General features: G+C 54.8%; 1 protein-coding gene across 1 annotated transcript in view; it reads left to right on the top strand.

Moving 5' to 3' along the window:
• The first annotated feature begins 879 nt into the window (after positions 1-879).
• The window catches only part of LOC116938440 (cholesterol side-chain cleavage enzyme, mitochondrial-like), a 39,535-nt gene continuing 17,925 nt past the window's right edge, over positions 880-22,489 (top strand). The window contains exons 1-6 of the mRNA XM_076063423.1: positions 880-1,460; positions 2,579-2,642; positions 7,715-7,854; positions 10,939-11,094; positions 11,496-11,699; positions 20,618-20,832. Of these exons, the coding sequence (XP_075919538.1) occupies positions 907-1,460; positions 2,579-2,642; positions 7,715-7,854; positions 10,939-11,094; positions 11,496-11,699; positions 20,618-20,832 (1,333 nt within the window). The 5' untranslated portion in view covers positions 880-906. The remainder of the gene's footprint in view (positions 1,461-2,578; positions 2,643-7,714; positions 7,855-10,938; positions 11,095-11,495; positions 11,700-20,617; positions 20,833-22,489) is intronic.

Genomic DNA, 22,489 nt, shown 5'->3' with positions numbered 1-22,489 from the left:
GAGGGGGAGGGGGGAGGGTGGAGTGGGGGAGGGGGGAGTAGGGAGGGGGGAGTGGGGGGAGGGGCGAGTGGAGGGGTAGAGGGGGAGGGGGTAGTGGAGTGGGAGGGGTGAGTGAGGGGGAGGGTGGAGTGGGGGAGTGGGGAGGGGGTAGTGGAGGGGGAGGGGCGAGTGGAGGGTGAGTGAGGGGTGAGTGGGGGGGAGGGGAGAGTGGGAGGGGTGAGGGGGTAGAGGGGGAGGGGGTAGTGGAGTGGGAGGGGCGAGTGGAGGGGTAGTGGAGGGGGAGGGGTGAGTGGAGTGGGTAGAGAGGGAGGGGTGAGTGGAGTGGGTAGAGAGGGAGGGGTGAGTGGAGGGGGAGGGGTGAGTGAGGGGGAGGGTGGAGTGGGGGAGTGGGGAGGGGGTAGTGGAGGGGGAGGGGCGAGTGGAGGGTGAGTGAGGGGTGAGTGGGGGGGAGGGGAGAGTGGGAGGGGTGAGGGGGTAGAGGGGGAGGGGGTAGTGGAGTGGGAGGGGTGAGTGAGGGGTAGTGGAGGGGGAGGGGTGAGTGGAGTGGGTAGAGAGGGAGGGGTGAGTGGAGGGGGAGGGGTGAGTGGAGGGTGAGGGGTGAGTGGGGGGGAGGGGGGAGTGGGAGGGGTGAGGGGGTAGAGGGGGAGGGGGTAGTGGAGTGGGAGGGGCGAGTGGAGGGGTAGAGGGGGAGGGGCGAGTGGAGGGGGAGGGGCGAATGGAGGGGGAGGGGTGAGTGGAGGGGTGAGTGGGGGGGAGGGGGGAGTGGGAGGGGTGAGGGGGTAGAGGGGGAGGGGTGAGTGAGGGGGAGGGGCGAGTGGAGGGGGTAGTGGAGTGGGAGGGGTGAGTGGAGGGGGTAGTGGAGGGGTGAGTGGGTGAGGGGTGAGGGGGAGGATTTTCTCTAACGCGATGTTCGCACGAGGCTACGCCTCACTCCGATCGTGGTGGAAGCAGAGAGAGGGACACGGAGAGAGAGCTGCTGAGTCGTCCACCAGAGCCGCTGAGTCGTCCACCAGAGCCGCTGTGTCGTCCACCAGAGCCGCCGAGTCGTCCACCAGGGCCGCCGAGTCGTCCACCAGAGCCGCCGAGTCGTCCACCAGGGCCGCTGAGTCGTCCACCCGGGCCGCCGAGTCGTCCACCAGGGCCGCCGAGTCGTCCACCAGAGCCGCTGAGTCGTCCACCAGAGCCGCCGAGTCGTCCACCAGGGCCGCCGAGTCGTCCACCAGAGCCGCTGAGTCGTCCACCAGGGCCGCCGAGTCGTCCACCAGAGCCGCCGAGTCGTCCACCAGGGCCGTCGAGTCGTCCACCAGGGCCGCCGAGTCGTCGACCAGGGCCGCCGAGTCGTCCACCAGGGCCGCCGAGTCGTCCACCCGGGCTGCTGAGTCTCTCGCTCTGCTGAGTCGACCCAGCAGCTGTACGAGGATGAACAGAATCGTGGCCAGAGTCGTCCCTCGCTACTCCGCGTGAGTCGACCTTCCAAACTGTCACCTGTTGCGACACCCCCCCACACCCCCAGGCTGATGAATAGTCGACCTTTGTTGATGAAGATTCTATCTATGTTAATGAATAGTCCACCCCTAGCTGATGAATAGTCCACCCATGACGACGAAGAGTCTATCTATGTTAATGAATAGTCCACCCCCAGACTGATGAATAGTCGACCTTTGTTGATGAAGATTCTATCTATGTTAATGAATAATGGACCCCTAGCTGATGAATAGTCCACCCATGACGACGAAGAGTCTATCTATGTTAATGAATAGTCCACCCCTAGCTGATGAATAGTCCACCCATGATGACGAAGAGTCTATCTATGTTAATGAATAGTCCACCCCTAGCTGATGAATAGTCCACCCATGATGACGAAGAGTCTATCTATGTTAATGAATAGTCCACCCCTAGCTGATGAATAGTCCACCCATGATGACGAAGAGTCTATCTATGTTAATTAATATTCCACCCCTAGCTGATGAATAGTCCACCCATGATGACGAAGAGTCTATCTATGTTAATGAATAGTCCACCCCTAGCTGATGAATAGTCCACCCATGACGACGAAGAGTCTATCTATGTTAATGAATAGTCCGCCCCTAGCTGATGAATAGTCCACCCATGACGACGAAGAGTCTATGTTAATGAATATTCCACCCCTAGCTGATGAATAGTCCACCCATGATGACGAAGAGTCTATTTATGTTAATGAATAATCCACCCCTAGCTGATGAATAGTCCACCCATGATGACGAAGAGTCTATCTATGTTAATGAATAGTCCACCCCTAGCTGATGAATAGTCCACCCATGATGATGAAGAGTCTATCTATGTTAATGAATAGTCGACCCCTAGCTGATGAATAGTCCACCCATGACGATGAAGAGTCTATCTATGTTAATGAATAGTCGACACCTAGCTGATGAATAGTCCACCCATGATGATGAAGAGTCTATCTATGTTAATGAATAGTCCACCCCTAGCTGATGAATAGTCCACCCATGATGACGAAGAGTATGTCTATGTTAATGAATAGTCGACCCCTAGCTGATGAATAGTCCACCCATGATGATGAATAGTCCACCCTCAGGGCTGCATTGGCAGCGAGGAGATGGACATCGTCGGTGGTGAAGCCGCAAGTCACACAGAGAGAGGTGAGTCACTGTGTGTGTCACTGTGTGTGTCACTGTGTGTGTGTCACTGTGTGTGTCACTGTGTGTGTGTCACTGTGTGTGTGTGTCACTGTGTGTGTCACTGTGTGTGTGTGTCACTGTGTGTGTCACTGTGTGTGTGTCACTGTGTGTGTGTCACTGTGTGTGTCACTGTGTGTGTGTGTCACTGTGTGTCACTTTGTGTGTCACTGTGTGTGTGTCACTGTGTGTGTGTGTCACTGTGTGTGTATGTCTGTTGTTTCTGTAACAACTACAGGGGCATCTCACTCCTCAGTGTGCCGGGAAAGGTCCTGGCAAGGATTATTCAGCATCGCCTTGCCAGGCACGCTGAGGAGAGGCTTGCGGAGCCCCAATGCGGTTTCAGGAAAGGGCGGTCCTGCACAGATGCCATATTTTCTGTCCGTCTGCTACAGCAGAGGTGTAGGGAATTCCAACAAGACCTACATCTCTGCTTTATTGACCTGGTCAAGGCCTATGATACCATCAGTAGGCCTGGGCTCTGAGTCGTTCTTCGTGCTTTTGGAGTACCTGACCCTCTGCTCACGATCATTAAGGACCTTCATGATGGTGAGCGGGCCCACCATCACGTAAAACTACGTGGCCAGGAGTCAGAGCCATTCCCTGTACACCTTGGGGTGCGACAGGGATGTCCTCTGGCTCCCACATTATTTAACATCTATTTTGACCACGTAGTTCGTGAAGCCTTCAATAGCTGTACCGGGGAAATCTCCATATGGTACAGATATAATGGGAGGCTGATCGATGCCCGGGTGCGGTCAAGGGATGGCTCCCTATTGCTCAACCATGTTATGTATGCCGATGATTTGGTAATTGCTGCTCATTCAGAGGAGGAGTTGGAGATGCTGCTGCTGAGACTGGAGCGTGCCACTAAGAGGTGGGGCCTTACCATCAGCCCCACCAAAACTAAGCACCTGCCTGGGTATTTTGTACCATCGGACACTCCACCTCCACAACTCCCAATCGGTGATGGGGCAGTTGTGGAGAGAGTGGAGAGTTTCCCATACCTGGGCAGTGTGCTTATGACCGACTCCAGTTTAACAGCAGAGGTCTCACTCCGAATCAGTCAAGCGGCAATATCTTTTCATCGGTTGCATAACGCTGTGTGGAAGCTACCTGGTCTGTCGCTCCGCACTAAGCTTCAGGTCTTCTCGGCCATGGTCATTCCCTCCCTTCTCTACGCTTGCGAAACGTGGACCCCCCTAATGGAGCATCTTCACCGGTTAGAAACATTCAGGCTGGCCTGCCTACGATCCATCCTGGGTTTAACCAGACTGGATTGTGTGAGGAGCTCACAAATCCTTGAAAGATCTGGGCAAGGTCCCATCGGTGAGCTCCTCCGGCGGGCAAGGCTGCGATGGCTAGTTCATGTAGCCCGCATGCCCAGCCACCGCATGCCGAAACAGCTTTTGTTCGGCCGGATTGAGGGGGCTAAGCGGGCGCGGCACGGGCTAGAGAAGAGATGGAGTGATGTGGTACAGGAGGACGTGGAGCTGAGTGGACTTGCCGATGACTGGTACCAGCGGTGTCAAGATCGGCCTCTGTGGAGGAGGCTCGTGAAGGACGCTACTGGGCAGTTGGAGGTAGTCGCCCTCCAACAACAACGGAGGGCGGAGGAGCGATGCTCAGAACAACGAGCGGAGTGCCGGGTGGCTAAAGCACAGCAGGTTGGCACAGTAGGGGGCACAGGTGGTGCATCAGCCAGTCATCTCAGTCATTCAGCCCGTGGCACCTGGGTCTGCCCCGTGACCTCCTGCCAGCGGGCGTTCGACACTTCACGTGGCCTCAGGGTGCACATAGCCTGGCACAAGCGTCGTGGTGACGTCACCGCCACTTAGTGGTGAATGGCGTTGTTGTATGTCTGTGTGTGTGCCACTGTGTGAACGTGAAGAACCAGTGGCATCTACATCTGCAGAACGTGAAAAACCAGTGGCATCTACATCTGCAGAACGTGAAGAACCAGTGGCATCTACAGAACGTGAAGAACCAGTGGCATCTACATCTGCAGAACGTGAAGAACCAGTGACATCTACATCTGCAGAAGGTGAAGAACCAGTGGCATCTACATCTGCAGAACGTGAAGAACCAGTGGCATCTACATCTGCAGAACGTCAAGAACCAGTGGCATCTAGATCTACAGAACGTGAAGAACCAGTGGCATCTACATCTACAGAACGTGAAGAACCAGTGGCATCTACAGAACGTGAAGAACCAGTGGCATCTACATCTGCAGAACGTGAAGAACCAGTGGCATCTACATCTACAAAACGTGAAGAACCAGTGACATCTACATCTGCAGAACGTGAAGAACCAGTGGCATCTACATCTGCAGAACGTTAAGAACCAGTGGCATCTACATCTGCAGAATGTGAAGAATCAGTGGCATCTACATCTGCAGAACGTGAAGAACCAGTGGCATTTACATCTGCAGAACGTGAAGAATCAGTGACATCTACACCTACAGAACGTGAAGAACCAGTGCCATCTACATCTACAGAACGTGAAGAACCAGTGGAATCTACAGAACGTGAAGAACCAGTGGCATCTACATCTGCAGAACGTTAAGAACCAGTGGCATTTACATCTGCAGAACGTGAAGAATCAGTGACATCTACACCTACAGAACGTGAAGAACCAGTGCCATCTACATCTACAGAACGTGAAGAACCAGTGACATCTACATCTGCAGAACGTGAAGAACCAGTGGCATTTACATCTGCAGAACGTGACGAACCAGTGACATCTACATCTACGGAACGTGAAGATCCAGTGCCATCTACATCTACAGAACGTGAAGAACCAGTGGAATCTACAGAACGTGAAGAACCAGTGGCATCTACATCTGCAGAACGTTAAGAACCAGTGGCATTTACATCTGCAGAACGTGAAGAATCAGTGACATCTACACCTACAGAACGTGAAGAACCAGTGCCATCTACATCTACAGAACGTCAAGAACCAGTGGCATCTACATCTACAGAACGTGACGAACCAGTGACATCTACATCTACGGAACGTGAAGAACCAGTGGCATCTACAGAACGTGAAGAACCAGTGACATCTATATCTGCAGAACGTGAAGAACCAGTGGCATCTACATCTGTAGAACGTGAAGAACCAGTGGCATCTACATCTGTAGAACGTGAAGAACCAGTGGCATCTACATCTACAGAACGTGAAGAACCAGTGGCATCTACAGAACGTGAAGAACCAGTGGCATCTACATCTGCAGAACGTGAAGAACCAGCGGCATCTACATCTGCAGAACGTGAAGAACCAGTGGCATCTACATCTGTAGAACGTGAAGAACCAGTGGCATCTACATCTGCAGAACGTGAAGAACCAGCGGCATCTACATCAGCAGAACGTGAAGAACCAGTGACATCTACATCTGCAGAACGTGAAGAACCAGTGGCATCTACAGAACGTGAAGAACCAGTGGCATCTACATCTGCAGAACATGAAGAACCAGTGACATCTACATCTGCAAAACGTGAAGAACCAGTGGCATCTACATCTGCAGGACGTGAAGAACCAGTGGCATCTACATCTGCAGAACGTGAAGAACCAGTGGCAACTACATCTGCAGAACGTGAAGAACCAGTGGCATCTACATCTGCAGAACGTGAAGAACCAGTGGCATCTACATCTGCAGAACGTGAAGAACCAGTGGCATCTACATCTGTAGAACGTGAAGAACCAGTAGCATCTACAGAACGTGAAGAACCAGTGGCATCTACATCTGTAGAACGTGAATAACCAGTGGCATCTACAGAACGTGAAGAACCAGTGGCATCTACATCTGTAGAACGTGAAGAACCAGTGGCATCTACATCTGCAGAACGTGAAGAACCAGTGACATCTACATCTACAGGACATGAAGAACCAGTGGCATCTACATCTGTAGAACGTGAAGAACCAGTGGCATCTACATCTGCAGAACGTGAAGAACCAATGGCATCTACATCTACAGAACGTGAAAAACCAGTGGCATCTACATCTGCAGAACGTGAAGAACCAGTGACATCTACATCTGTAGAAAGTGAAGAATCAGTGGCATCTACAGAACGTGAAGAACCAGTGGCATCTGCAGAACGTGAAGAACCAGTGGCATCTACATCTGCAGAACGTGAAGAACCAGTGGCATCTACATCTGCAGAACGTGAAGAACCAGTGGCATCTACATCTGCGGAAAGTGAAGAACCAGTGGCATCTACATCCGCAGAACGTGAAGAACCAGTAGCATCTACATCTGCAGAACGTGAAGAACCAGTGGCATCTACATCTGCAGAACGTGAAGAACCAGTGGCATCTACAGAACGTGAAGAACCAGTGGCATCTACATCTACAGAACGTGAAGAATCAGTGGCATCTACAGAACGTGAAGAACCAGTGACATCTACAGAACGTGAAGAACCAATGGCATCTACATCTGCAGAACGTGAAGAACCAGTGGCATCTACATCTGCAGAACGTGAAGAACCAGTGGCATCTACATCTACAGAACGTGAAGAACCAGTGGCATCTACATCTACAGAACGTGAAGAACCAGTGGCATCTACATCTACAGAACGTGAAGAACCAGTGGCATCTACAGAACGTGAAGAACCAGTGGCATCTACATCTGTAGAACGTGAAGAACCAGTGGCATCTACATCTACAGAACGTGAAGAACCAGTGGCATCTACAGAACGTGAAGAACTAGTGGCATCTACATCTGTAGAACGTGAAGAACCAGTGGCATCTACATCTACAGAACGTGAAAAACCAGTGGCATCTACATCTACAGAACGTGAAGAACCAGTGACATCTACATCTGTAGAAAGTGAAGAATCAGTGGCATCTACAGAACGTGAAGAACCAGTGGCATCTGCAGAACGTGAAGAACCAGTGGCATCTACATCTACAGAACGTGAAGAACCAGTGGCATCACTTTGCCTCACCACGTATTCTGCTAACGGCTTGTTGATCGCCAATATTTGGTGTACTGTCACCTGTCACCCACCTCTACCCCTTCTCTCTACCCCCTGACCCAGGGCCCCCTGCCTCTGTCGGCCATGCCGGGCCCTTCGGCAGGAGGCTGGCTTCACCTCGTCCAAGTTCTGCGACGGGGAGGCCTGCCCAGGATTCACCAGATCAGTCAAGAGGACTTTGACACGTATGGACCGGTGTACAGGTGGGTGGGTGTACAGGTGGGTGGGTGTACAGGTGGGTGGGTGTACAGGTGTGTGGGTGTGTGTGTGGGGGTGTGTGTGTGGGTGTATAGGTGTGTGGGTGTGTGTGTGGGTGGGTGTGTGTACAGGTGTACGGGTGTGTGGGTGTACGGGTGGGTGTGTGGGTGTGTGGGTGTGTTTGGGTGAGTGTACGAGTGTACAGATGGGTGGCTGTGTGGGTGTACAGGTGGGTGGGTGTGTGGCTGGGTGTGTGGCTGGGTGTATGGGTGTACAGGTGGGTGGGTGTGTGGCTGGGTGTGTGGGTGTGTGGGTGTACAGGTGTGTGGGTGTGTGGCTGGGTGTGTGGGTGTGTGGGTGTACAGGTGGGTGGGTGTGTGAGTGTGTGGGTGGGTGGATGTGTGGGTGGGTGGGTGTGTGGGTGTACAGGTGGGTGGGTGTGTGAGTGTGTGGGTGGGTGGATGTGTGGGTGTACAGGTTGGTGGGTGTGTGGATGTGTGGGTGGGTGTACAGGTGGGTGGGTGTGTGGGTGTACAGGTTGGTGGGTGTGTGGGTGTACAGGTTGGTGGGTGTGTGGATGTGTGGGTGGGTGTACAGGTGTGTGGGTGTGTTGGTGTACAGGTGTGTGGGTGGGTGTGTGGGTGGGTGTACAGGTGTGTGGGTGTGTTGGTGTACAGGTGTGTGGGTGGGTGTGTGGGTGGGTGTACAGGTGTGTGGGTGGGTGGGTATGTGGGTGTACAGGTGGGTGGGTGTGTGGGTGGGTAGGTGTGTGTGTGTGTGTGAGGTTGAAAGATCTGGGCAAGGTCCCATCGGTAAGCTCCTCCGGCGGGCAAGGCTGCGATGGCTGGGTCATGTAGCCCGCATGCCCAGCCACCGCATGCCCAAACAGCTTTTGTTCGGCAGGATCGAGGGGGCTAAACGGGCGCGGCACGGGCTAGAGAAGAGATGGAGTGATGTGGTACAGGAGGATGTGGAGCTGAGTGGACTTGCCGATGACTGGTACCGGCAGTGTCAAGATCGGCCTCTGTGGAGGAGGCTCGTGAAGGACGCTACTGGGCAGTTGGAGGCAGTCGCCCTCCAACAACAACGGAGGGCGGAGGAGCGACGCTCAGAACAACGAGCGGAGCGCCGGGTGGCTAAAGCACAGCAGGTTGGCACAGTAGGGGGCACAGGTGGTGCATCAGCCAGTCATCTCAGTCAGTCAACCCGTGGCACCTGGGTCTGCCCCGTGACCTGCCAGCGGGCGTTCGACACTTCACATGGCCTCAGGGTGCACATAGCCTGGCACAAGCGTCGTGGTGACATCACCGCCACTTAGTGGCGAATGGCGGTTGTTGTGTAAGTGTGTGTGTGGTAGTGTGTGTGTGTGGTAGTGTGTGTTAGTGTGTGTGGTACTGTGTGTGTGTGTGTTTTAGTGTGTGTGTGTACGGCAAAACAACCCCCTACCTCCTCGCGGTGCCGGACGGGCAACTCTGTCGTGGACAGCGCTGTGGGGGGAGATCCAATTTTGATTGGCTCCTCCCCTCATGGCGTCTGTGTCCACCACAGGGGCTAAACGGGGGCTCTGGACGGGTGCGAGGGGCTGGTAACCCCTCCACCTTCAATTAATTACCACGAATTAAACTGAAATATGTAACTAATAAGCTTGTGCTGGAGGCCCCGGGGGGCCAGGCGTCTATGACGTCTCCTGGCCAAGCCCCAATTGGCGTTCGACACTTCACGTGGCCTCAGGGTGCACATAGCCTGGCACAAGCGTCGTGGTGATGTCACCGCCACTTAGTGGCGAATGGCGGTTGTTGTTGTTGTGTGTGTGTGTGTGTCTGTCTGTGTGTGGTAGTGTGTGTGTGTGGTAGTGTGTGTGTGTGTGTGGTAGTGTGTGTGTGTGGTAGTGTGTGTGTGTGTGGTAGTGTGTGTGTGTGATAGTGTGTGTGTGTGTGTGATAGTGTGTGTGTGTGGTAGTGTGTGTGTGTGTGTGGTAGTGTGTGTGTGTGTGGTAGTGTGTGTGTGTGGTAGTGTGTGTGTGTGGTAGTGTGTGTGTGTGGTAGTGTGTGTGTGTGTGGTAGTGTGTGTGTGTTAGTGTGTGTGTGTGGTAGTGTGTGTGTGTGTGTGTTAGTGTGTGTGTGTGGTAGTGTGTGTGTGGTAGTGTGTGTGTGTGGTAGTCTGTGTGTGTGTGTTAGTGTGTGTGTGTGTGTGTTAGTGTGTGTTGTAGTGTGTGTGGTAGTGTGTGTGTGTGGTAGTGCGTGTGTGTGTGGTAGTGTGTGTGTGTGGTAGTGTGTGTGTGTGTGGTAGTGTGTGTGTGGTAGTGTGTGTGGTAGTGTGTGTGTGATAGTGTGTGTGTGTGTGTGGTAGTGTGTGTGTGTGTGTGGTAGTGTGTGTGTGTGGTAGTGTGTGTGTGTGTGTTAGTGTGTGTTGTAGTGTGTGTGTGTGTGTGGTAGTGTGTGTGTGTGGTAGTGTGTGTGTGTGGTAGTGTGTGTATGTGTGTTAGTGTGTGTGTGTGTGGTAGTGTGTGTGTGTGTGTGGTAGTGTGAGTGTGTGTGGTAGTGTGTGTGGTAGTGTGTGTGTGTGTGATAGTGTGTGTGTGTGTGGTAGTGTGTGTGTGTGTGGTAGTGTGTGTGGTAGTGTGTGTGTGTGGTAGTGTGTGTGTGTGGTAGTGTGTGTGTTTAGTGTGTGTGTGTGGTAGTGTGTGTGTGGTAGTGTGTGTGTGTGTGGTAGTGCGTGTGTGTGTGTGTTAGTGCGTGTGCGCGTGTGTGTGTGTGTAGCCGTGTGTGTGTGGTAGTGCGTGTGTGTGTTAGTGTGTGTGCGTGTGTGTGTGTGTTAGTGTGTGTTAGTGTGTGTGTGTGTGTGATAGTGTGTGTTAGTGTGTGTGTGTTAGTGTGTGTGCGTGGTACTGTGTGTGTGTTAGTGCGTGTGTGTGTGTTAGTGTGTTAGTGTGTGTGTGTTAGTGTGTTAGTGTGTGTGTGTTAGTGCGTGTGTGTGCGTGTTAGTGCGTGTGTGTGTGTGTGTAGCAGTGTGCGCCTGCCTGCTCAGTATCAACTTGGTGCTGTTTGTTGCTGCCCGCTCGCCTGCCTGTCCCCTGCCCGCCACCACAGACAAAAGCTGGGCTCCCTGGAGTCCGTGAACGTCCTCCTCCCCAGCGACGCTGCTCATGTGTTTGGGGTGGAGGGTGCACGTCCAGAACGCCAGCTGGTGGACTCTTGGATGGAGTACCGTAAACACCGCAGACGGAGCTTGGGAGTCCTGCTGCAGTGAGTGGGGTAGGGGGGGTGAGGGAGGGACTCGCTCACTCGCTCGCTCACTCACTCGCTCGCCCGCTCACTCACTCGCTCACTCAGTCACTCACCTACTCACTCACTCACTCACACGTCCAGAACGCCAGCTGGTGGACTCTTGGATGGAGTACCGTAAACACCGCAGACGGAGCTTGGGAGTCCTGCTGCAGTGAGTGGGGTAGGGGGGGTGAGGGAGGGACTCGCTCACTCGCTCGCTCACTCACTCGCTCGCCCGCTCACTCACTCGCTCACTCAGTCACTCACCTACTCACTCACTCACTCACACGTCCAGAACGCCAGCTGGTGGACTCTTGGATGGAGTACCGTAAACACCGCAGACGGAGCTTGGGAGTCCTGCTGCAGTGAGTGGGGGGTAGGGGGGGTGAGGGAGGGACTCGCTCACTCGCTCGCTCACTCACTCGCTCGCTCACTCACTCACTTACTCACTCGCCCACTCACTCACTCGCTCACTCAGTCACTCACCTACTCACTCACTCACTCACACGTCCAGAACGCCAGCTGGTGGACTCTTGGATGGAGTACCGTAAACACCGCAGACGGAGCTTGGGAGTCCTGCTGCAGTGAGTGGGGGGTAGGGGGGTGAGGGAGGGACTCGCTCACTCGCTCGCTCACTCACTCGCTCGCTCGCTTACTCACTCGCTTACTCACTCACTCACTTACTCACTCACTCGCTCACCTACTCACTCGCTCACTCGCTCGCTCACTCACTCGCTCACTCGCTCACACACTCGCTCACTCATTCACTCACCCACTCAGTCACTCACTCACCCACTCAGTCACTTGCTTACTCGCTCGCTCACTCACTCGCTCACTCGCTCACTCACCTACTCACCCACTCGCTCACTCACTCACTCACTCGCTCACCTACTCACTCACTCGCTCACCTACTCACCCACTCAGTCACTTGCTTACTCGCTCGCTCACTCACTCGCTCACTCGCTCACTCACCTACTCACCCACTCGCTCACTCACTCACTCACTCGCTCACTCACTCGCTTACTCACTCAGTCACTCACTCACTCGCTCGCTCACACACTCGCTCACTCGCTCACTCACTCGCTTACTCACTCACTCACTCGCTCACTCACTCGCTCACCTACTCAGTCACTCGCTCACTCACTCACTCGCTCACTCACCCACTCACTTGCTTACTCACTCACGCACTCACTCGCTCACTCACTCACTCGCTCACTCGCTCACCTACTCGCTCACTCACTCGCTCGCTTACTCACTCACTCGCTCACTCACTCTCTCACACACTCACCTACTCACTCAGTCACTCACCTACTCACTCACTCACCCACTCACTCGCTCAATTACTCACTCACTCGCTCACTCACTCACTCACACACTCACTCACTCACTCACCTACTCACTCACTCAGTCACTCACCTACTCACTCACTCACCCACTCGCTCAACTACTCACTCACTCACTCTCTCACACACTCACTCGCTCACCTACTCACTCGCTCAGTCACTCACCTACTCACTCACTCACCCACTCACTCACTCAACTACTCACTCACTCGCTCACTCACTCACTCTCTCACACACTCACTCACTCACTCACCTACTCACTCACTCAGCCACTCACCTACTCACTCACTCACCCACTCACTCGCTCAACTACTCACTCACTCGCTCACTCACTCACTCACTCTCTCACACACTCACTCACTCACTCACTCGCTCAACTACTCACTCACTCGCTCACTCACTCACTCACTCTCTCACACACTCACTCACTCACTCACCTACTCACCTACTCACTCACTCACCCACTCACTCGCTCAACTACTCACTCACTCGCTCACTCACTCGCTCACTCTCTCACACACTCACTCACTCACCTACTCACTCACTCAGTCACTCACCTACTCACTCACTCACTCACCCACTCACTCGCTCAACTACTCACTCGCTCAACTACTCACTCACTCGCACACTCACTCGCTCGCTCGCTTACTCACTCACTCACTCACCTACTCACTCACTCAGTCACTCACCTACTCACTCACTCACCCACTCACTCGCTCAACTACTCACTCACTCGCTCACTCACTCACTCTCTCACACACTCACTCACTCACCTACTCACTCACTCAGTCACTCACCTACTCACTCACTCACCCACTCACTCGCTCAACTACTCACTCACTCGCTCACTCACTCACTCACTCTCTCACACACTCACTCACTCACTCACCTACTCACTCACTCAGTCACTCACCTACTCACTCACTCACTCACCCACTCACTCGCTCAACTACTCACTCACTCGCTCACTCACTCGCTTACTCTCTCACACACTCACTCACTCACTCACCTACTCACTCACTCAGTCACTCACCTACTCACTCACTCACCCACTCACTCGCTCAACTACTCACTCACTCGCTCACTCACTCACTCTCTCACACACTCACTCACTCACCTACTCACTCACTCAGTCACTCACCTACTCACTCACTCACCCACTCACTCACTCACTCGCTCACTCACTCGCCCACTCGCTCACTCACTCACCTACTCACTCGCTCACACACTCGCTCAGTCACTCACTCACCTACTCACTCACTCACCCACTCACTCGCTCAACTACTCACTCACTCGCTCACTCACTCACTCACTCTCTCACACACTCACTCACTCACTCACCTACTCACTCACTCAGTCACTCACCTACTCACTCACTCACCCACTCACTCGCTCAACTACTCACTCACTCGCTCACTCACTCACTCACTCTCTCACACACTCACTCACTCACTCACCTACTCACTCACTCAGTCACTCACCTACTCACTCACTCACCCACTCACTCACTCACTCGCTCACTCACTCACTCACTCTCTCACACACTCACTCACTCACCTACTCACTCACTCAGTCACTCACCTACTCACTCACTCACCCACTCACTCGCTCAACTACTCACTCACTCGCTCACTCACTCACTCACTCTCTCACACACTCACTCACTCACTCACCTACTCACTCACTCAGTCACTCACTCACTCACTCACCCACTCACTCGCTCAACTACTCACTCACTCGCTCACTCACTCGCTTACTCTCTCACACACTCACTCACTCACCTACTCACTCACTCAGTCACTCACCTACTCACTCACTCACTCACCCACTCACTCGCTCAACTACTCACTCACTCGCTCACTCACTCACTCACTCTCTCACACACTCACTCACCTACTCACTCACTCAGTCACTCACCTACTCACTCACTCACTCGCTCAACTACTCACTCACTCGCTCACTCACTCACTCACCCTCTCACACACTCACTCACTCACTCACCTACTCACTCACTCAGTCACTCACCTACTCACTCACTCACCCACTCACTCGCTCAACTACTCACTCACTCGCTCACTCACTCACTCACTCTCTCACACACTCACTCACTCACTCAGTCACTCACCTACTCACTCACTCACCCACTCACTCGCTCAACTACTCACTCACTCGCACACTCACTCACTCGCTCGCTCGCTCACTCACTCACTCACCTACTCACTCACTCAGTCACTCACCTACTCACTCACTCACTCACCCACTCACTCGCTCAACTACTCACTCACTCGCTCACTCACTCACTCACTCTCTCACACACTCACTCACCTACTCACTCACTCAGTCACTCACCTACTCACTCACTCACTCGCTCAACTACTCACTCACTCGCTCACTCACTCACTCACCCTCTCACACACTCACTCACTCACTCACCTACTCACTCACTCAGTCACTCACCTACTCACTCACTCACCCACTCACTCGCTCAACTACTCACTCACTCGCTCACTCACTCACTCACTCTCTCACACACTCACTCACTCACTCAGTCACTCACCTACTCACTCACTCACCCACTCACTCGCTCAACTACTCACTCACTCGCACACTCACTCACTCGCTCGCTCGCTCACTCACTCACTCACCTACTCACTCACTCAGTCACTCACCTACTCACTCACTCACCCACTCACTCGCTCAACTACTCACTCACTCGCTCACTCACTCACTCACTCTCTCACACACTCACTCACTCACCTACTCACTCACTCAGTCACTCACCTACTCACTCACTCACCCACTCACTCGCTCAACTACTCACTCACTCGCTCACTCACTCACTCACTCTCTCACACACTCACTCACTCACTCACCTACTCACTCACTCAGTCACTCACCTACTCACTCACTCACTCACCCACTCACTCGCTCAACTACTCACTCACTCGCTCACTCACTCGCTTACTCTCTCACACACTCACTCACTCACTCACCTACTCACTCACTCAGTCACTCACCTACTCACTCGCTCACTCGCTCACTCACTCGCCCACTCGCTCACTCACTCACCTACTCACTCGCTCACACACTCGCTCAGTCACTCACTCACCTACTCACTCACTCACCCACTCACTCGCTCAACTACTCACTCACTCGCTCACTCACTCACTCACTCTCTCACACACTCACTCACTCACTCACCTACTCACTCACTCAGTCACTCACCTACTCACTCACTCACCCACTCACTCGCTCAACTACTCACTCACTCGCTCACTCACTCACTCACTCTCTCACACACTCACTCACTCACCTACTCACTCACTCACCTACTCACTCACTCACTCACCCACTCACTCGCTCAACTACTCACTCACTCACTCGCTCACTCACTCACTCACTCGCTCGCTTGCTTACTCACTCACTCACTCACCTACTCACTCACTCAGTCACTCACCTACTCACTCACTCACCCACTCACTCGCTCAACTACTCACTCACTCGCTCACTCACTCACTCACTCTCTCACACACTCACTCACTCACCTACTCACTCACTCAGTCACTCACCTACTCACTCACTCACCCACTCACTCGCTCAACTACTCACTCACTCGCTCACTCACTCACTCACTCTCTCACACACTCACTCACTCACTCACCTACTCACTCACTCAGTCACTCACTCACTCACTCACCCACTCACTCGCTCAACTACTCACTCACTCGCTCACTCACTCGCTTACCCTCTCACACACTCACTCACTCACTCACCTACTCACTCACTCAGTCACTCACCTACTCACTCACTCACTCGCTCAACTACTCACTCACTCACTCGCTCACTCACTCACTCTCTCACACACTCACTCACTCACTCACCTACTCACTCACTCAGTCACTCACCTACTCACTCACTCACCCACTCACTCGCTCAACTACTCGCTCGCTCGCTCACTCACTCACTCACTCTCTCACACACTTACTCACTCACTCACCTACTCACTCACTCAATCACTCACCTACTCACTCACTCACCCACTCACTCGCTCAACTACTCACTCACTCGCTCACTCACTCGCTCACTCACTCACCTACTCACTCACTCACTCACCCACTCACTCGCTCACCTACTCACTCACTCGCTCACTCACTCACTCACTCGCTCACTCACTCGCTCACCTACTCACTCACTCGCTCACTCACCCACTCACTCACTCACTCGCTCACCCACTCACTCGCTCACCTACTCACTCACTCGCTCACTCACTCGCTCACACACTCACCCACTCACTCATCCACCCACTCACTCTCTCACCCACTCGCTCACCCACTCACCCACTAACCCACTCGCTCGCTCACTCACCCACTCGCTCACTCACTCACCCACCCACTCGCTGACCCACTCGCTCATTCACCCACTCACTCACCCACTCACTCACCCACTCACCCACCCGCTCACCCACTCACTCACCCACTCACCCACCCGCTCACCCACCCGCTCACTCACTCACTTACCCACTCACCCACCCACTCACCCACTCACTCACCCACTCACCCACTCACTTACCCACTCACTCACTCACCCAATCGCTTACCCACTCACTCACCCACTCACCCACTCACTCACCCACTCACTCACCCAATCGATCACCCACTCACTCACTCACCCACTCACTCTCTCACCCACTCGCTCACCCACTCACCCACTAACCCACTCGCTCGCTCACTCACCCACTCGCTCACTCACTCACCCACCCACTCGCTGACCCACTCGCTCATTCACCCACTCACTCACCCACTCACTGACCCACTCACCCACCCGCTCACCCACTCACTCACCCACTCACCCACCCGCTCACCCACCCGCTCACTCACTCACTTACCCACTCACCCACCCACTCACCCACTCACTCACCCACTCACCCACTCACTTACCCACTCACTCACTCACCCAATCGCTCACCCACTCACTCACCCACTCACCCACTCACTCACCCACTCACTCACCCAATCGATCACCCACTCACTCACTCACCCACTCACTCTCTCACCCACTCGCTCACCCACTCACCCACTAACCCACTCGCTCGCTCACTCACCCACTCGCTCACTCACTCACCCACCCACTCGCTGACCCACTCGCTCATTCACCCACTCACTCACCCACTCACTCACCCACTCACCCACCCGCTCACCCACTCACTCACCCACTCACCCACCCGCTCACCCACCCGCTCACTCACTCACTTACCCACTCACCCACCCACTCACCCACTCACTCACCCACTCACCCACTCACTTACCCACTCACTCACTCACCCAATCGCTCACCCACTCACTCACCCACTCACCCACTCACTCACCCACTCACTCACCCAATCGATCACCCACTCACTCACTCACCCACTCACTCACTCGCTCGCGGTGAGTGAGTGAGTGGGTGAGTGAGCGGGTGAGTGAGTGAGTAGGTGAATGAGTGGGTGAGTGAGTGGGTGAGTGGGTGAGTGAGTGAGTGGGTGAGTGTGTGAGTGGGTGTGTGAGTGAGTGAGTGGGTGAGTGAGTGAGTGGGTGAGTGAGCGAGTGGGTGAGTGTGTAGGTGAGCGAGTAGGTGAATGAGTGAGTGAGTGGGTGAATGAGTGGGTGAGTAGGTGAGTGAGTGAGTGAGTAGGTGAATGAGTGAGTGAGTGGGTGAGTGAGTAGGTGAGCGAGTGGGTGAGTGAGTAGGTGAATGAGTGAGTGAGTGGGTGAGTGAGTAGGTGAGCGAGTGAGTGAGTAGGTGAATGAGTGAGTGAGTGGGTGAGCGAGTGAGTAGGTGAATGAGTGAGTGAGTAGGTGAGCGAGTGGGTGAGTGTGTAGGTGAATGAGTGAGTGTGTAGGTGAGTGGGTGAGTGTGTAGGTGAGCGAGTGGGTGAGCGAGTGGGTGAGTGAGTGAGTAGGTGAATGAGTGGGTGAGTGTGTAGGTGAGCGAGTGGGTGAGCGAGTGGGTGAGCGAGTGGGTGAGCGAGTGGGTGAGTGTGTAGGTGAGTGGGTGAGTGTGTAGGTGAGTGTGTAGGTGAGTGAGTGGGTGAGTGAGTAGGTGGATAAGTGGGTGAGTGTGTAGGTGAGTGTGTAGGTGAATGAGTGAGTGAGTGTGTAGGTGAGTGTGTAGGTGAGTGTGTAGGTGAGTGAGCTATCACCCACCCCCCGCCCCCCCCAGGAGTGGTGACGAGTGGTGGTCCCGGTGAGTGGGTGAGTGAATGAGTGAGTGAGTGTGTAGGTGAGTGTGTGGGTGAGTGTGTAGGTGAGTGTGTAGGTGAGTGTGTAGGTGAGTGTGTAGGTGAGTGTGTAGGTGAGTGAGCTATCACTCCCCACCCCACCCCGCCCCCAGGAGTGGTGACGAGTGGTGGTACCGGTGAGTGAGTGGGTGAGTGTGTAGGTGAGTGAGTGAGTGTGTAGGTGAATGAGTGAGTGTGTAGGTGAGTGTGTAGGTGAATGAGTGGGTGAGTGTGTAGGTGAGTGTGTAGGTGAGTAGGTGAGTGTGTAGGTGAGCGAGTGGGTGAGTGTGTAGGTGAATGAGCTATCACTCCCCACCCCGCCCCCCCCAGGAGTGGTGACGAGTGGTGGTCCCGGTGAGTGTGTAGGTGAGTGTGTAGGTGAATGAGTGGGTGAGTGAGTGGGTGAGTGAGTAGGTGAGTGTGTAGGTGAGTGAGTAGGTGAATGAGTGGGTGAGTGAGTGGGTGAGTGAGTAGGTGAGTGTGTAGGTGAATGAGTGGGTGAGTGTGTAGGTGAGTGAGTGTGTAGGTGAGTGTGTAGGTGAGTGAGCTATCACTCCCCACCCCATCCCGCCCCCAGGAGTGGTGACGAGTGGTGGTCCCGGTGAGTGGGTGAGTGTGTAGGTGAGTGTGTAGGTGAGTGGGTGAGTGTGTAGGTGAGTGAGTGAGTGTGTAGGTGAGTGAGTGAGTGTGTAGGTGAATGAGTGAGTGTGTAGGTGAGTGAGTGAGTGTGTAGGTGAGTGAGTGAGTGTGTAGGTGAGTGAGTGAGTGTGTAGGTGAGTGAGTGAGTGTGTAGGTGAGTGAGTGAGTGTGTAGGTGAGTGAGTGTGTAGGTGAGTGAGTGAGTGTGTAGGTGAGTGGGTGAGTGTGTAGGTGAATGAGTGGGTGAGTGAGTGTGTAGGTGAATGAGTGAGTGTGTAGGTGAGTGAGCTATCACCCCCCCCCCCACCCCACCCCGCCCCCCCCAGGAGTGGTGACGAGTGGTGGTCCCGGTGAGTGAGTAGGTGAGTGTGTAGGTGAGCGAGTGGGTGAGTGTGTAGGTGAGTGTGTAGGTGAGTGTGTAGGTGAGTGTGTAGGTGAGCGAGTGGGTGAGCGTGTAGGTGAGCGTGTAGGTGAGCGTGTAGGTGAGCGTGTAGGTGAGCGTGTAGGTGAGTGTGTAGGTGAGTGTGTAGGTGAGCGTGTAGGTGAGCGTGTAGGTGAGCGTGTAGGTGAGTGTGTAGGTGAGCGTGTAGGTGAGCGTGTAGGTGAGTGTGTAGGTGAGTGTGTAGGTGAGTGTGTAGGTGAGTGAGTGGGTGAGTGTGTAGGTGAGTGTGTAGGTGAGTGTGTAGGTGAGTGTGTAGGTGAGTGTGTAGGTGAGTGTGTAGGTGAGTGAGTGGGTGAGTGTGTAGGTGAGTGTGTAGGTGAGTGTGTAGGTGAGTGTGTAGGTGAGTGTGTAGGTGAGTGAGCTATCACCCCCTCACCCCACCCCCCAGGAGTGGTGACGAGTGGTGGTCCCGGTGAGTGAGTAGGTGAGTGAGTGAGTGTGTAGGTGAATGAGTGAGTGAGTGGGTGAGTGTGTAGGTGAATGAGTGAGTGAGCTATCACTCCCCACCCGCCCCCAGGAGTGGTGACGAGTGGTGGTCCCGGTGAGTGTGTAGGTGAGTGTGTAGGTGAGTGTGTAGGTGAGTGAGTGAGTGTGTAGGTGAGTGTGTAGGTGAGTGAGTGGGTGGGTGAGTGTGTAGGTGAGTGAGCTATCACTCCTCACCCCACCCCAGGAGTGGTGACGAGTGGTGGTCCCGGTGAGTGTGTAGGTGAGTGTGTAGGTGAGTGTGTAGGTGAGTGAGTGAGTGTGTAGGTGAGTGAGTGAGTGTGTGGGTGAGTGTGTAGGTGAATGAGTGAGTGAGCTATCACTCCCCACCCCACCCCAGGAGTGGTGACGAGTGGTGGTCCCGGCGATCCTCTCTGAATCGCGAGCTGCTGTCCCCGTCCGCCGTGTCGCGCCAGGCGGCGGTGCTGGCCGCTGTGAGCCACGACTTCGCCCAGAGGCTCGGCATGCTCAGCCTCAGCGCCCGAGGCGGTGGTGGCGGTGGCACGGGCCACGTGGCCCGCCTGGACAACGAGCTGTTCAAGTTCGCTCTGGAGTGTACGTGGGGGGTTGGGGGTGTGGTGGTGTGGTGTGGTGGGTGGGTGTGGTGTGGTGTGGTGTGGTGGGTGGGTGGGGTTCACGATGCCCGTGTGGGTGGGTGCGGTTCACCCACCCAGCCAGTCACCCATTCGCTCACCCACTCACTCACTCACCCACTCACTCGCTCGCTCACTCACTCACCCACCCACTCGCTCGCTCACTCACTCACTCACCCACCCACCCACTCACTCACCCACTCACCCACCCACTCACTCACTCACTCACCCACTCACCCACTCACTCACTCACTCACCCACTCACCCACTCACTCACTCACTCACCTACTCACCCACACACACTCACCCACTCACCCACTCCCCCACTCACTCAATCACTCACTCACTCACTCACCCACCCACTCACCCACTCACTCCCCCACCCACTCACCTACTCACTCACCCACTCACCCACCCACTCACCCATCCACCCACTCACCCACACACCCATCCACTCACCCACTCACCCACTCACTCCCCTACCCACCCACCCACTCACTCACTCACTCACCCACTCACCCACACCCTCACCCACTCACTCACCCACCCACTCACTCACTCACTCACCCACCCATCCAGCCACCCAGCCACCCAGCCACTCACCCACCCAGCCACTCACTCACTCACCCATCCAATGTCCCACCCAGCCACTCACCCACCCACTCACGCACTCACCCACTCACCTACACACCCATCCCACTCACCCAACCAGCCACTCACCCACTCACCTACACACCCAGCCACTCGCCCACTCACCCACACACCCACTCACCTACACACCCACCCACTCACTCACCTACACAACAACAACAACCGCCATTCCCCACTAAGTGGCGGTGACGTCACCACGACGCTTGTGCCAGGCTATGTGCACCCTGAGGCCACGTGAAGTGTCGAACGCCCGCTGGCAGGAGATCACGGGGCAGACCCAGGTGCCACTGGTCGACTGGCTGAGATGACTGGCTGATGCACCACCTGTGCCCCCTACTGTGCCAACCTGCTGTGCTTTAGCCACCCGGCGCTCCGCTCGTTGTTCTGAGCGTCGCTCCTCCGCCCTCCGTTGTTGTTGGAGGGCGACTACCTCCAACTGCCCAGTAGCATCCTTCACGAGCCTCCTCCACAGAGGCCGATCTTGACACCGCTGGTACCAGTCATCGGCAAGTCCACTCAGCTCCACGTCCTCCTGTACCACATCACTCCATCTCTTTAGCCCGTACCGCGCCCGCTTAGCCCCCTCAATCCGGCCGAACAAAAGCTGTTTCGGCATGCGGAGGCTGGGCATGCGGGCTACATGACCCAGCCATCGCAGCCTTCCCCGCCGAAGGAGCTCACCGATGGGACCTTGCCCAGATCTTTCAAGGATTTGTGAGCTCCTCACACAATCCAGTCTGGGTAAACCCAGGATGGATCATAGGCAGGCTAGCCTAAATGTTTCTAACCGGCGAAGATGTTCCATTAGTGGGGTCCACGTTTTGCAAGCGTAGAGAAGGGAGGGAATGACCGTGGCCGAGAAGACCTGAAGCTTAGTGCGGAGCGACAGACCAGGTAGCTTCCACACAGCGTGACGCAACCAATGAAAAGATATTGCCGCTCGACTGATTCAGAGTGAGACCTCTGCT

Source organism: Petromyzon marinus, unplaced genomic scaffold (genome assembly GCF_048934315.1).
Source record: "Petromyzon marinus isolate PM22_M1 ecotype Great Lakes invasive population unplaced genomic scaffold, UKy_Petmar_22M1.pri1.0 PM_Scaffold_118, whole genome shotgun sequence".
In the NCBI taxonomy this organism is placed as follows: Eukaryota; Metazoa; Chordata; class Hyperoartia; order Petromyzontiformes; family Petromyzontidae; genus Petromyzon; species Petromyzon marinus.
The sequence above is the reverse complement of the archived record's forward strand: the minus strand, read 5'-3'. Positions and strand labels throughout refer to the sequence as shown.